The sequence below is a fragment of the Leptodactylus fuscus genome, chromosome 4 (assembly GCF_031893055.1).
Source record: "Leptodactylus fuscus isolate aLepFus1 chromosome 4, aLepFus1.hap2, whole genome shotgun sequence".
NCBI classification, from domain to species: domain Eukaryota; kingdom Metazoa; phylum Chordata; class Amphibia; order Anura; family Leptodactylidae; genus Leptodactylus; species Leptodactylus fuscus.
The window spans coordinates 150,996,723-151,011,486 of NC_134268.1; the positions used below are offsets into that span (position 1 = coordinate 150,996,723).

At 39.0% G+C, this 14,764-nt stretch overlaps 1 protein-coding gene across 4 annotated transcripts in view; it reads left to right on the top strand.

The window, feature by feature from the left end:
• Positions 1-14,764, top strand: part of HECW1 (HECT, C2 and WW domain containing E3 ubiquitin protein ligase 1) — a 218,822-nt gene that overhangs the window by 181,543 nt on the left and 22,515 nt on the right. For all 4 annotated transcript variants that reach the window (XM_075271220.1, XM_075271219.1, XM_075271221.1 and 1 more), the window contains 6 exons: positions 8-142; positions 1,719-1,824; positions 2,803-2,899; positions 5,111-5,194; positions 6,657-6,766; positions 7,789-7,909. In XM_075271220.1, coding sequence (XP_075127321.1) covers positions 8-142; positions 1,719-1,824; positions 2,803-2,899; positions 5,111-5,194; positions 6,657-6,766; positions 7,789-7,909 — 653 coding nt within the window. The remainder of the gene's footprint in view (positions 1-7; positions 143-1,718; positions 1,825-2,802; positions 2,900-5,110; positions 5,195-6,656; positions 6,767-7,788; positions 7,910-14,764) is intronic.

The window sequence follows — 14,764 nt, forward strand, 5'->3', positions numbered from 1 at the left end:
TTTTCAGTCTTTCTTTGTAGATCATAACAGTCGAGCAACGACATTTATTGATCCACGAATCCCTCTACAAAATGGCCGACTTCCAAATCACTTGACTCATAGGCAGCATCTTCAGAGGCTTAGAAGTTACAGTGCTGGAGAGGTAATTCCATTAGAATTGTACGTAATGCAAATAACATTGTAGGAAAGTGTTTAATGATGTGGTAAGACATAGGGTGTCATAGCTATCATATATTATACTTCTGTCTTGGTTTTTACTTTATTCCCCATTGATCTGCCTTTCTTTTTGTATTTCTGATAAATGGGGATCTTTCTTCTTTCAATTCTAGGACTTTTAGAACTGTATGGCATAGGAGAATCATACACGTTACATACAGTATAACAGTATACATAACGGTTTGGTGTATATTTAAGTTATTTATTAGCACTTTAATGTTAAGACCCCACATTACATCATATAAAAAAAACTTTGTGGGGAAAAAAAAAAATCCATTGCATTTTTGCTGAGTTTCCCTCTGCAGATTTTCTTTCCTTATTGAACCTATGGGGAAAATGCCAAAGTTTCCACAGTTTGACATGCTGCGATTTTCTAACATGCAGCGTTTTTGAAAATGCAGCTTTTCTTCAGTGGGTGGGATTAGCCAGAATCTCATTTACTTTGTTTTAAAGTAGTGTTTTACAGTAGTGCAGTGTAAAAACACTGTGATTCCGCAACGTGGGGCTTTAGGCTAAGGATACTGAGACCTTTAGACATTAAGACTCGGTGACTTTTTTAATATTTTCCAACTCCACCTTCGAAAACTGTGTTTAACCTGGGATCTCTTGATCTGTAATAGGGAAAGTCAGCCAGGAGGCTATGTAATAAAGCCATGTAACAGGCATAGTTCCTGTGCCTGCTACAAAACAGTGGTGTGCTATTACAGCGCCGAAAGTTAACTGTATGCTTAACTCAACCTATTAGTACGTCACTGAGTAGGAAGAAAAATATCCTCCTAAACAATCTAATATACAAGTATACATTCAGGGAGACTTCATTGTGATCTTTGTCGTTCATGAGAGCCTCACTACCCATCAACGGTTCTTCCTCAGTTACCGTATGACATCACTAGTGCTACATTATCCGCTTCTGGTCCATGACAGATGAAGGGACAAGTTCTCGAAACATTAACGTTGCACCTTACACCCTACATCGTAAATACGGAGTGCCGTCACATATTTTTTCCATAGTTCCCTTCGTCATTATAACTGTGTGATAAGATCTGCCTTATCTCGTGTAGCTGGACATAGTAGTTTTTGCTCCCTGTGGAGAGTCTATGTGGTACATTTCATCCACTTAGAAATTACACAGGAAGATCTGGTACTTGAGTTGGTAACCCTCTAGAAAGGACAGAAAATGCACATTATCCATAGGGGGTCACAATGAGATCAAATGACCTAAATGAACAGTAGCATCCCATGAATTTTCACATAGAAAGGAATAGCTAAATAAAGTAATACTAGCTGAATTAGATGTACTGTGAGAATAGGTACTACCAAAAGAAAAAAGAATCACTTCTTCTTACCTAGTTGGCCATTAAGCGTACGCCCAATCTCATGCTCTGTCATGCTAGTATGTTGTCACTTGTTTAGTTAAGTCACCCAAACCTTATGTGTTGTTTTTTTGTTTTTTTAATCACAAACTCTTTCATTCCTAAATGTGAATATATGTATTCTGCTAGGCATCAGAGGTTTCCAGAAACAGAGGAGCATCACTGTTAGCAAGGCCAGGCAACAGTTTGGTTTCTGCAATAAGAAGTCAACATCAACAGGAATCAGTACCTTTAGGTAAGCTGAAATATGCATATGCTCAAAGACACAAGCTAGCCACACTACATATTCCAGTGCAGATGTCTGTGGAAAAGTCAATCTTCCATGTAGGATTTTTTTGGGTGCAGCTTTTGGCAACACTTAAGAAATCATTAGTGCCAAATGACATCCGGCTTCATCAGTAGAATTCTTAATATATCAATAGCAGTCTTGAGTGATTTCCCCCATGGAGTATTGTTTGGTGGGTCTAATAGTGGGCAACTTTTTATCTGTAATGTGAAGGAACAATAGTGACATAGTTACATAGTAGATGAGGTTGGATGAATCCCCTACAGTGTTGATCCAGGGGTAGGCAAAAAAACCCATAAGGATCATGCCAATTGCTCCATTTCAGGGGGAAAAAAATCCTTCCCGACTCCAATCTGGCAGTCAGTATAAAAACCCTGGATCAACGTGTCCTCAAAATCTAGAGTCCATAACCTGTAATATTGTTCTCTTTAAGAACAATATTACAAATATTAATAAATCCGCCATCACCACTTCCTGGGGCAGAGAGCTCCATAGCCTCGCCTGTTCTTACTGTGAAGAATCCAATGGTAGCCATTGGTTATTTTTCTGACATTAACAAAAATTTACAGGATTTTGATTTCCCTAAGGTTGTCAAGGGGGGTACAAGCCGGTCATTGCAGTGAAAGGAAATAACCTTGCTTATTCTCACATCTCTAAACCCTGTGGGTATGACTTTAAGGGGGAAGTGTAACAGTGATGGGCACTGAATTCACACATATTTCTAAGTTTTGGGGTTTTTTTTTTGTCAATTTAATGTAACACTAAAGGACAAGCAATAACACATAAGAGGCCAATACTGCATAGCAAGTGTGGAGAAACTAAATCACTAGTATCATACACTATCATAGGGCCACCCTAAAAATTTTAAGTTTCCTCAAAATTCCAGTTTGGTAAAAATTATAAGAAGAAAATATTTTTCGTTTTCAGCATATAATGACAAGATTGTTGCATTTCTGAGACAGCCAAATATTTTTGAGATGCTTCAAGAACGTCAACCAAGTTTAGCAAGAAATCATGCACTCAGGTACGTGTCCTAAAATATGTAAAAGTTAAAAGCACTATTATAAAGAGTTTAATAGTCACTAGTCAGTACAAAATCTTATCTTCGTGTTTAGTATTTTTTAAAATAGTGTTTTTTGTTAAAAAGTACCGAAAAACTGCCAATATCACTGCAGTAATACAAGCTGACTCAATGTGTTACACTCTAATATTCACTGTCCAGGTCACTCTTTCAGTGCTAAATTTAATTTCTTTCCAAATTTTCATAAAATCAAAGTTTTTTGTGAAAATAACACAGTGTCAGACTTCCACCACAATTGTGTAAACACTGAAGAAAAATAACTGAAAAAAACAGGGTAGGGACTGCCTAAAAGAGGAGGAAACACATTATGGTACTGTCATGCCATCCACTAATGTGAGTACTAACAATAAGAATGTGGATGGTGGTAGCAACACCAATAGTTGCTGGGTTGTTGTACTTCCACAGAATGAAGATAATGTTTTTGATTACCGTACTTTTCTCACTCATCTCAGTCATAGCAGCATTTTGACAGCAGTGAAAGACAAATGGTGAGTCAGGGTTTTGTGTGTTCCTCCTCTTTCTCTGCTGTATTTTAGTATAAAGTAGCAGTGCAGTATATGGTTAAACTAGGAGTTTGTATCCAGTGCTTACCATTGGTTTTCCCATAGACATACATGTCACTGTCACTTTGATATAACTTTGGCAGTGCCTTAGAAGTGAATTACATACTTTACTAGGAACCCTAACAGTGTCATAGACTACATTTTAAGCCAGTTTAAACTCTGGCTCATGATGAAGTTATTCAACCCAAAAGGAATCTTTGACCAGACCTCCTGAATATCAAACTAAACAAATCTTCAGAGGTTTTCCCATCTGATTATTAGGCACTTCCACCTTTTATCAAAAAGGAAAAAAAAGAGCGTGCTTCGGATTTGCTTTTCTTAGCACAAGGTTACTTTCACACTACTATTTTTAGGCTAAAGTCCCACATTGTAAAAACAAAGCAGTAAAAAAAAACCTCTGCATTTATAGTACCTGCAAAGTGAATGAGAGTCTGGCTATACCCATCCACATATTGCAAAAAAAAAAAAAAAATCCGCTGTGGAAAAGCTGTGTTATCAAAAACGCCCACAGTTTTGACAATCGGCATCTCGATACCTGCAGAAACACTGGCGTTTTCCTTTTAGATATAATAAGGGAAGAAAAATCCAGCAAAAAAGCAGTGAGAAATGTTGCGGGAAAAACGTGATGCAAGTTTTGTTATAATTCCTTTTTTTTTTTTCTTTTTTTTTTTATGGATTTGTTTACATTTGCACTGGACTTTCCAGTAGCCTCTATTGCAGACTCCATAATGTATAATACAGGACAGTCTTCTGCGCTTTTTTTTTGACCCGCAAAATGATGGATAGCATAATTAAAGCACATGGGACCCATTATAGCAGTGGTCAAACTATCACTACTGTTACAGGGGCCACGACCTTAAGGCTGCTTTTTTATAAATAGGCTGTTACCTGCTGGAGTTACTCCAGGGGCCCCCGTGCAAAATGCTCAAAACCCCCAGAGGGCTGAAGGGGAAGCAGAGGTGGCTGTGGTAGGTGAAGGGATTGGTAAGTAGGGCCACGGAACTAGGTATTTTTTGGGCGAACCTTACAAAATTCATCTTGAAAGGTTTGCCTGCTGGTTTTGTTCAGACCAGACACGTCTGAGCCAAAACTGCTATCATTATACTCTGGGGTCTCTTTATTTGGAAGCTCAGGGGAGGTAAAAAAAAGTAAAAGCCATTGTGCTCTGCAGCCGACAACCCACCTCTACTACACAGGCTGCTTGCAAGCTTGCACAGTAGAGGTGGATTATTGGCTGCAGAACACAGGGCAGTGCTGGCACTATAGTGCGCTATGGTAGCCAAAAAGGAGGAGCCATCTCGCAGGAAGAAGCCTGGAATAGAGAGAGGTAAGTATGATGAAGTGGATTGGGGGAGTAGTAGTGACGTTCTATTTCCGGAAACAGGAAAACAGATCTTTACTGGTTAACCAGCAAATGTCCCTATTGCGGTCACATGAAATAATTTAATCAAAGTGTAATATTTGTATGCTTGCTCATGTATGTATGTGTATGCATGTATGTGCTTGGTTCACTGTATTTTTACATAACGTCAAATACTGCATTTTTATTCTATTTGTATCTCTAGTTTTGTTTTATCTCTTTATATTAAAGGGAGAAGATTCATTACATTCGGACAGAGGGCACCCATGGTCTTGAGAAATTGTCTTGTGATGCTGACTTAGTAATTCTTCTAAGGTACGGAAAAGTCATGATATTGCAAATTTACCTGAAAATTGTGCCATTCTTAAGAATAATAAGATTTTTATTCTTCTTACTCTATTTGCTGTAAGTTCTTTGCTTATGTCCTTTCTAGGGTTAATATATCTGGGGTTTAGAGCAAGGAACACACAAGTTGTTTTAGCAAATTTATGGCAAATTTAATCAATCTTTTATACACCAGCTGAAATGCCAGCGTCCATCTCATGCTCTTCAATGTGTACTCTTTAGTGAGAGCATTGCCAACATAACCTGAGGTTTAAGCAAGTGAGTACAAGGGCATGTTCAGATGGTGTAAGTAGTGACTCAGTGCTATTTGCCCGGTTACTTTTTACCATATGCTCTCTGTTTGTTATTTGTTTCTTTATTGTTTTGTAAATTTCAAAAAGTTTTTTCAATAAAAATTAGTTTAAAAAAAATAAATGGACTTTGTAGTATAGTCCACAAAACCAGAATCTATGTTATTATTCAAGTGCCCATAGACGTTTTTGCTGTGGATTTAAAATCTGCATTGTTAGTAAATTGGGAGTGAAGCCCAGTATAAGAAGAGGTGAAGATAGTTTAGCACCTCCACTATGACTCTATCATTCACAATGTGTATTACCTTATGTAACACTGGCAGGTATGCATGACATCATTTCTGTTTAATAAAGGATTGGACATGAAAGTGACAGAGCTCTTTATTCTGGAAAACATATTTAATCAGGAAATGTTCTGCGCCCAATGAATCCGCTCTGAGTTGTTCTAAAGTGTTATCTAGGTCTTACAATAGCTTTGATGTTAACACTCATTGGACATGAACTGAGATTGGTTGTTTAAGTAGGCGCCCATGCAAACATTGATATCATTATCTGCTGAATTTCCAGGCTATGAGTCTTTACTTGGCATCGGTCACACTTTAGTTAAACCCCATGACACATTTGTTTTGCAGAAGTCATTGTATCAACAGTAACACTTTTAAACATCTATAATATCCAACAGAAGGGTTCAGACCAGATGATTTTCCCTCTTGTTTATATATTTTTGGAAAAAGTTGTTAATTTTACTACATAACAAAGTCACATAAAGATGCCAACTAAAAGGGTCTATGCTACATTGTAAGGCCCGGTTCACATTTGTGTTCCGTATTCTGTTCGGGGAGTTTGCTTGGGGACCCCCAAATGGAAACCTATACGCATAGAATAGCAGTTACCTGGGAAAACATGTGGACCACATAGACTATAATGAGGTCCATGTGGTTTCCATTTGGTCCCTGCATGAAACATGCGGAGAGAAAAGTACTGCAAGCAGCACTTTTCTCTCTGCATGTTTCGTGTAGAAATCGATTTATAGTCTATGGGGTCTGTGTGATTTCTTAAGTAACTGCTTTTTAATGCATATAGGTTTATCGAACACAGATGTGAACAGGGCCTGAGTCAGATTTTATGTTGTGCTTTTGCAGCCTTTTTGAAGAAGACATCATGTCCTACATTCCACTCCAAGCAGCCTTCCATCCTGGATACAGCTTTTCCCCACGCTGTTCTCCAGGTTCATCCCCACAGAATTCCCCAGGTACGCTGTTATTGCCTTTACTATACATTTTTATGTTTTAATGTGACATTTTAGAGAGGATCTGTTACTATGTCTAAGGTGCTTTCTCTCTGCTCCACTAATTTGTAGATTGTTTTTTTTCCCCTTTCTAGCCCCCTCCATTATTCAGATATGCCCCTTGATATTTTGCACACATTGTATGCAAATAAATAGATAATCAACAATTGATCAGAAATCATACATCTTCTTCAGAGAACATGTCTTATCAATGTTCTGATGATGCCCAATGCACAGCAGTGTCAGAGTGGTGTGTCCTCTAGCTTGACATCACAAGAACACACTTGTGTATGGAAGATCCAACAACTTTCTCTGCTTTGTGTCTTCCTAACACACTGCTCGCCAAGTCTAGCTGAGCATGCATGCCTATATTTCTGTTTGAGTGAGATGTCGGCGAAGTGATAGTTCAGCCGACATCTACCTTATGAATATGGCCCTTTCTAGAGAATCTAAATGATAAGGGGTTTGTTTGGTGACAGGCTTCCTAATCTGAATATTCCCCCAAGGAACACCCTTTTTACAGTTTTTCTATAAATATATACAGATAAACTATAACAATATATATGGACTTTTAAACTTTGAAATATACCAATTTTTACCAATCAGGGTTCTTGAGTACTCTGTGTTTCCTTAGGACCTGTTCAGGATTTCATTTTCTGCCGGAACAAAATGTGTTTTTGTGTTTCCGCTGCTGACTTTTCCGCAGCATTTTTTTGGCTGTGACTCACTTTGTGGGGCCTTAACCTAAGTCACCTCTTGCTTTATCTAAATGAGTGGATGTTCTGTAAAGTATAAGAGAGACTGAACAGCTGCCTGAGCCCCTAACAGATCGGGGCTCAGACTAAGCTACAATCACAGATTGCAATGTTAATTTATTGCAACCAAAACAGTCATTGATAAAGAAGTTAATTGTAATGCCGAATATTAAATCTTATGTACTTGAAAAAATTTCAGCACAAATAATGTGTAATTTTTTTTCCTCAAAGGTCTCCAACGTGCTAGTGCAAGGGCTCCATCCCCATACAGAAGAGATTTCGAAGCCAAGTTAAGAAACTTTTACAGAAAACTGGAAGCAAAAGGATATGGGCAAGGCCCGGGGAAAATTAAGTATGTGTATTGTTTGCTATGTTAAGAATTAGTTTGTTACATGTGGTAATGTGATTCATGTGATTTAATGCAAATTCTGGTGCAATAGCAGACTTTCACGTTGTGGTTTGTAGAGATTTCTCCGTTAGAAACCATGCTGCATTCTTAGAATATATGTTTGTGGCATGTAAAACTGTTATATGTGAGTATAAGTATTTGTATAAATCCCTCCCTGACCCTGCTTAGTACATCCCTCTATGATCCTATGCCGATACAGTTAGATCCAGAAATATGGGACAGTGACACAATCTTCATGATTTAGACTCTACATGCCACCGCATTGGAAGTGAAATGGAACAGTTGCAATGCAATTGTAGTGTATACTTTCAGATTAAATGCAAGGGGTTGAACAAAAATATCCTATGAAATGTTTAAGAATTGCAACCATTTTTCTACAAAGACTTTTCATTTCCGGGGCTCAAAAGCAATTGGACAAATTAACATTACCATAAATGAAAATATTTTTTAACAGGCAGTGACTGCTTGAAGTCTGGAATACATGGAAACCATGAACCCAGATGCTTCCTCCTTATAATCCTTTGCTAGGCTAGGCCTTTACTGCAGCTCTCTTCAGTTATTGCTTACTTGTAGGTCTTTCTGCCATAGGTTATGTCTTAAGTAAGTCAAAGGCATGTTTGATTGGGTTAAGATCTGATGATTGACTTGGCCATTGCAGACCAATCAGCCTTGTTGAATCTGAGCAGAAGATATCCCTGTACACTTCAGAATTCATCTGGTCACTTCTGTCATATCATCAATAAACGTTAGTGACCCAGTGCCATTGGAAGCCAGGCATGCACATGCCATCACACTGCCTCCACCATGTTTTACAGAGGATGAGTGTGGTTTGCTTTGGATGATGAGCCGTTCCAAGTCTTCTCCATACTTTCTTCTTCGCATCATTTTGGTACAGGTTGATCTTAGTTTCATCTGTCCAAAGAGTGTTGTTCCAGAACTGGGCTGGCTTCTATAGATGTTTTTTGGCAAAGTCTAATCTGGCCTTTCTTTTTTTGAGGCTGATTAATGGTTTGCCCCTTGTGGTGAACTCATTGTATTTGCTCTCATGAAGTCTTCACTTTATGGTACATCAACCATACATTGCCATAGGATTGTGGATAGGTAATCTGTCACTGCAGGTGGAACATGCTGAATAAAGTGACATCAAGGTTCTTGATCATTACACTTCCCATAAAGCAGAGGCATAGCTATCGAGGAGGCAGAGGGGGTGGCTTCCCTGGGCCCACTGACTTTTAACTAAATTGGTGTCTGCAGTTAAAACCCATCCTTGTCTTGTAAAATGCAAGCCACTAAGACATGTCCCCCCCCCAGCTATGCCTCTGCACAAAGACAATATTAAATGCACCTGCATGGCACTGGAATTGCACCAGGTGGACAATTTGTAGCAAAGATAACCTGCACCTCTCGGGTGGAGTAGTATGTTAGCGGGTGTAGACAGCTAACATCAGGATAAGCTTTTATATGTACATACATGAGAAATAACACAAAGAAGCTGTAATTTACTACTTCAGTGAGTTGTCACTTCACCTTCGGAGACTAAGACGTATTTAGCAGAGATCACATAGTGATTGAAGAGTTTAGGGGGAGGAGGCAGAAGGCAAAGAGCCTTTTATAAGGATTATATTTGCTTGTACTAGTAATGTATGCAGTTACTTGAAACTTATTAGCCTCTTAAACACAGGTCATTTTATTTTAATCCTAAATTGAGCCCACTCAGTGAAACCTTAGCTGCTTACGTCATGTAACCCTCATTCCGACCCTGAATACAGAATGCAATGGCCACCACTGTGTATCTCTATGCAATATCAGAGCCCCAGGTGTATAGTACTGTATGTGCCCATCACAGTCTTTTAGTTTGCATTCACTATAACACTAGAGTAGTACAGCTTTGTGCCCTTCAATGTTTTTTTCTTTCCAGTTTTGACTGGTATTGCTCCTCCATGTGCGGAAACCAAAAAAAGAGTCAACATAACTGCACTTAGTCATAGGCTTGACATTCACCAGGTGAAAGCTCATGCCATTGCTTGAATGATATTATGCCGATTAATCGTGAACTGGTCTACTTTTAAGAGGCCTATTTGTTCTCTTATGTCGGCCTTGGCAAACCTGAATCCTTTAAATCAGACAATTGAGGTTAAAATAATATTCATTGAGCTTTCATCAAGCTGCTTTCACTACAGTAATTCTCCGGGAAACTCTGGAAAACTATACAAATGAGTCCCCATAGTGCAATAATTTTTATGACTGAGTCGGAGAATTTTGACTGAACCGATCCTCAAGAGATCTTTCAAGTTATAAATATTTCGGCCTTGTTTTCATGAAGCAGCTTGTAAAGATTCATGCACTGTACAAAGACTCCACTTGACACAATAGGGTCTTTGTGTGTCTGTCCTGCCATTCATTACTATAGTAGCTCTATTTCATTAAAGTGCATGTCAGCGTCATCTCCCCTTGCTGTAAATGTACACAAATGTTTAGTTGCACAGAAGACTCATTATTATTATTATTATTATTATTATTATTATTATTATTATTACTTATATAGCACCATTAATTCCATGGTGCTTTACATTTGGGGGTTACATACAGTACACAGAATATAGAGGTAGATATAATACTAACAATGACCGACTGGCACAGTGGGGTAGAGGGGCCTGCCTGCGAGGGCTTACAATCTATGAGGGAAGGGGGTAGAGACAGAAGGAGAGGGGGAGACTGTACAGATGGCAGTGCGGTGATAGTGTTATTGGAGGTTGTAGGCCTTCCTGAATAGGTGAGTCTTCAGGGCCTTCTTGAAGCCTGTGATTGTGGGGGTCAGTCTTATGTGTCGTGGTAAGGAGTTCCAGAGTATGAGGGATGCACAAGAGAAATCTTGGAGATGGTTGTGTGAGGAGCAGATGAGAGAAGAGCGGAGTAGGAGGTCGTTGGAGGATCTGAGGTTACGTGTGGACAGGTAGCGGGAGATTAGGTCAGAGATATACGGAGGGGACAGGTTGTGGATCGCTTTGAATGTTAATGTTAGTAGCTTGAATTCAATTCGCTGGGCTATAGGTAGCCAGTGGAGAGACTGGCAGAGGGGAGCATGAATACTTTTAGCCTTTTACTCATTGTGGATGTCTTTTCATCATGAAATAGTTGTATGATATTATTATACTCTCCATATTTTGACCCATTTTACAAGCCTTATAAGAGCTGTCAAATCTCCCCTTTGTTAGTATGGTCCCCTAACAATCACAGAATGTCTCTTGTTCAGATCCCCAACGATCAGCTATAATCTGTAGAGAAGCTTATTAGTACCACCACAGGGGAAATTAAACATTACACAGTCACTATTGAAGTCAATGATCTGTCTCTGTAATATTTGGCTCCACTCATATGGGAACCTCTGATTATGTTACAAGTAGAGCCCAAGTGAGATTCAGATATCTAGGTTTAATCAAAAATATTTCTCAAAGAAAATGACTCCTGAAGAAAGTGAATCAAAGAAAGCGCCTGCATAATTTTATTAAAAATCCCCTGCAGTTGCCCTGAAAGCTTTTGAAGGAACACTAACCCTAGAAATAATTGATATATTTTGCAGGAGATAATTCAGCCCTCACTGTGTGTCAGGCCCGGTTCTCATCTGTGTTCGGGTTTCGTTCGGGAAGTCTGCTTTTCTGAACGGAAACCTATACGGATTAAAAATCAGTTACCTGGGATACCCGCGGGCCCCATAGACTATAATAGGGTCTGTCTGGTTTCTGCTCAGTTTCCACATGAAATATGCAAGCAGCACTTCCATACGGAAACTGAGCGGAAACCACATGGACCCCATTATAGTCTATGGGGTCAGCGGGTTTCGTTTAGGCAACCGCTTTTTAATGCGCACAGGTTTCCATTCGGGGGGTCCCCAAGCAGACTCCTTGAACAGAAACCCGATGTGAACTGGGCCTCAGTTTGTACGATCTTCTGCATTACCCTGACACAGTAGGACTAGCAGAGTATCCTGTAAAGAATATAGGGGTTATTTTCTTTCATTTTTGGTTGGTGTATACCTTAGTCAATGGCCGCACCATCTCTGTGTCCTACTACATACATAACAGAGGAGGAGGATTCTTCTGTAACCAGTTGTACTGGAGCCAAACACATGACTGTGACAATGGGGAGAAAGGGCAAGGCTGATCTTGTGTGACACATGGAGAAGTATTTCTTAGTTTTCATTGCAATATGATCTAAAATAGGATACATGCATGAGGGGAGGAGATTATAGTGGCACTATAGTATTTTTTTATTTTGTTTCTTATCCACCTATATGTCTCTGACTGTATACTTATGGTTGCCTTGACTACTTAAGAGAATGTAGAGAGAAGGATGGGGCCTGCTGACATGATCCTCAGCACAGTATAACATGAGCAGCTAGAGATGGTACTGTCTCTAGCCACCCATACTGTGCTGAGGATCATGGGATTTCTAGCAGAACACAGATTAATCTAAACATAAATGTAAAAAACAAGATTATGTCTGATAAATGCAGAGGGGAGGCTGATCTTTAGGCATATCAGTATAATATACAGTACATAAAAAGTACACAATGTAAAGTCAGGTGAGGAGGGGAAAATCTGTTATAGCTGGAATACTTCTTTAAGAAAGATTGCGGGGATAATTTTATTTTTGGGGGAATTCTCTGTTTAGTGTTTATTTGACAACAATTGAGGCAGTAAATATCAATATAGACTGGCCTAAAACTGACATCTAACAGCACACAAATCTATAAAACAGTTGATATTTTCAGGGCTTTTTTTCCTTCCATTTGCTTTACCAGCAAATGGAAGGAAATGCTTTTAATATCATTATATTAGCCAAATGCCAAGTATAGAGTTATATTATTTATTCCATATAGTTTCCCCAGTCTATCCCATGTCTGCTAAACCATTGTGTAATCTGGTTGAAAATAGATGTTATATTGTCTTCTGCCCTAGGTAATAACACTTTTTCCCCAGTGCACGTTCCTCCAAGTTTTAGATCTTCCTACCTACATGAAATGAACATCACATTACTGTGTTGACCAATATCACTTTAATAACCATGTACATTAAATGGTAGCTATGAGAGGACTTACCCCATTGCTCCTTCTCTTTTTGGCAATCTGCAGATTTCAGTGGTTGTTGAAAAGTAGACCTTCCTTACCCACAGACCTTTCAGGGTTAGGCTAAGGCCCCACATTTCAGAAACACAATTGTTTTTGTTGCATATTTTACTGCGATTTTTTTTTGAGTTAGGGTCCATTCACACGGAGTAACGTGCCGCGTGATCTGGCACGTATACGGCGTGTGAGACTTTGAGCGCCGTAAAAGCTCCCATTGACTTCAATGGGAGCCTGGATCGTATACGCCGCATTATTTTGCGGCTGCGATTTAAAATAAATAACGCGGCATATACGATCCAGGCTCCCATTGAAATCAATGGGAGCTTTTACGGCGCTCAAAGTCTCACACGCCGTATACGTGCCAGATCACGCGGCACGTTACTCCGTGTGAATGCAGCCTTATAGTCAGGAGTGTCTTGAAAAGAAATGGAAAAAAATAAAGGAAGCTTTAGACATTTCCTTAGCCTTAAATGATGTAATCTCATGCTTCTAACCCATACACACAATGGTGAGCAGGCGACCTTTGTTTTTTTTCATTAAGCCTTGCATGTTGTTTTTCATTGTAGTAATATTACTATACATTTCAGCTTTAAGCTAACAGCCATTAAATTGAGAACAAACTAGAACATCATACATGCTAATAATGTCCTCAGGTACCCATTATTGCAGCTGAAAAAGCACAGTGTAAACCCAGCCAAAGTGTTACATTCTTGATATACAGTATTTCAAATAAAAAAAAAAAAAAGGTGAAAGTGGTTTGTGGTTAGACATTCATTATGGGAAAAGATCATAATTTATAGTGGGTCTTGTTATTTAATAGGGTCTTTATCACTAGTCACAGCAGGTGGTTGTAGATGTAAAAGCAGTAGGTGATGGTAGACGTGCCCACTGGGAGTCTGGTGGTTGGCCCACTGTGTCAATTACACAATGAAATGGTTTTTGTTGGCTTTAGATTGCGACCAACAATGAATCCACTAAATAATATGCCAGGGGGTTCCTGTGTGGTTAAAGGTTCCTAATTGGGCAAGCATTGGTGTGAAGAGGGGAACACTACATTATTGATGAGAGAAAGCTTTAAGTACCTATTGTACAGTCTTGTGTTAACTACACTGGGGACAATATGCTTTTATTATATTTCCAGCCCTTGTGTATAGGCTGTTTGCTATTTAATCCTCAGGTAATCCTGATCGATGTTGTGCTATTGTCCTCTTACTATACCACTGGATTATTCTTTTCTATGACATGGACAAATGTTTTCCGAATCAAGGAAATGAATCCACAGAAATGATCTAAATATTTAATTCAATATCACAATTTCACGAAAACCATTTCTTGCCTTCAAGCCAAATAAAAGTACGGGAAACAAAGCTGGGAGGTAGAGTGTAAAGATGATACCGTGCTATATTCTGAGATTTTATGGGAAGGCCATAGTAGTTTACTAGCTGGTCACATTTTCAAAGGAAGCATCTGGAGTATGTGTTAGCCATGTGCTTCGGGAGAAGGTGTTAAATAATGAAGTGTGGAAAATGGTGTGCACTGAGCTATGGCTTGTCCGCATATTGCACAGTATTTCATTTTGCTACTTGTGAACAGGTAGAGCTAGATCGAGACACAAGCAAAGGCAATATTTATCTGTATGTCTACATCTTTAGAAAAACAGGATAAAAGAACAG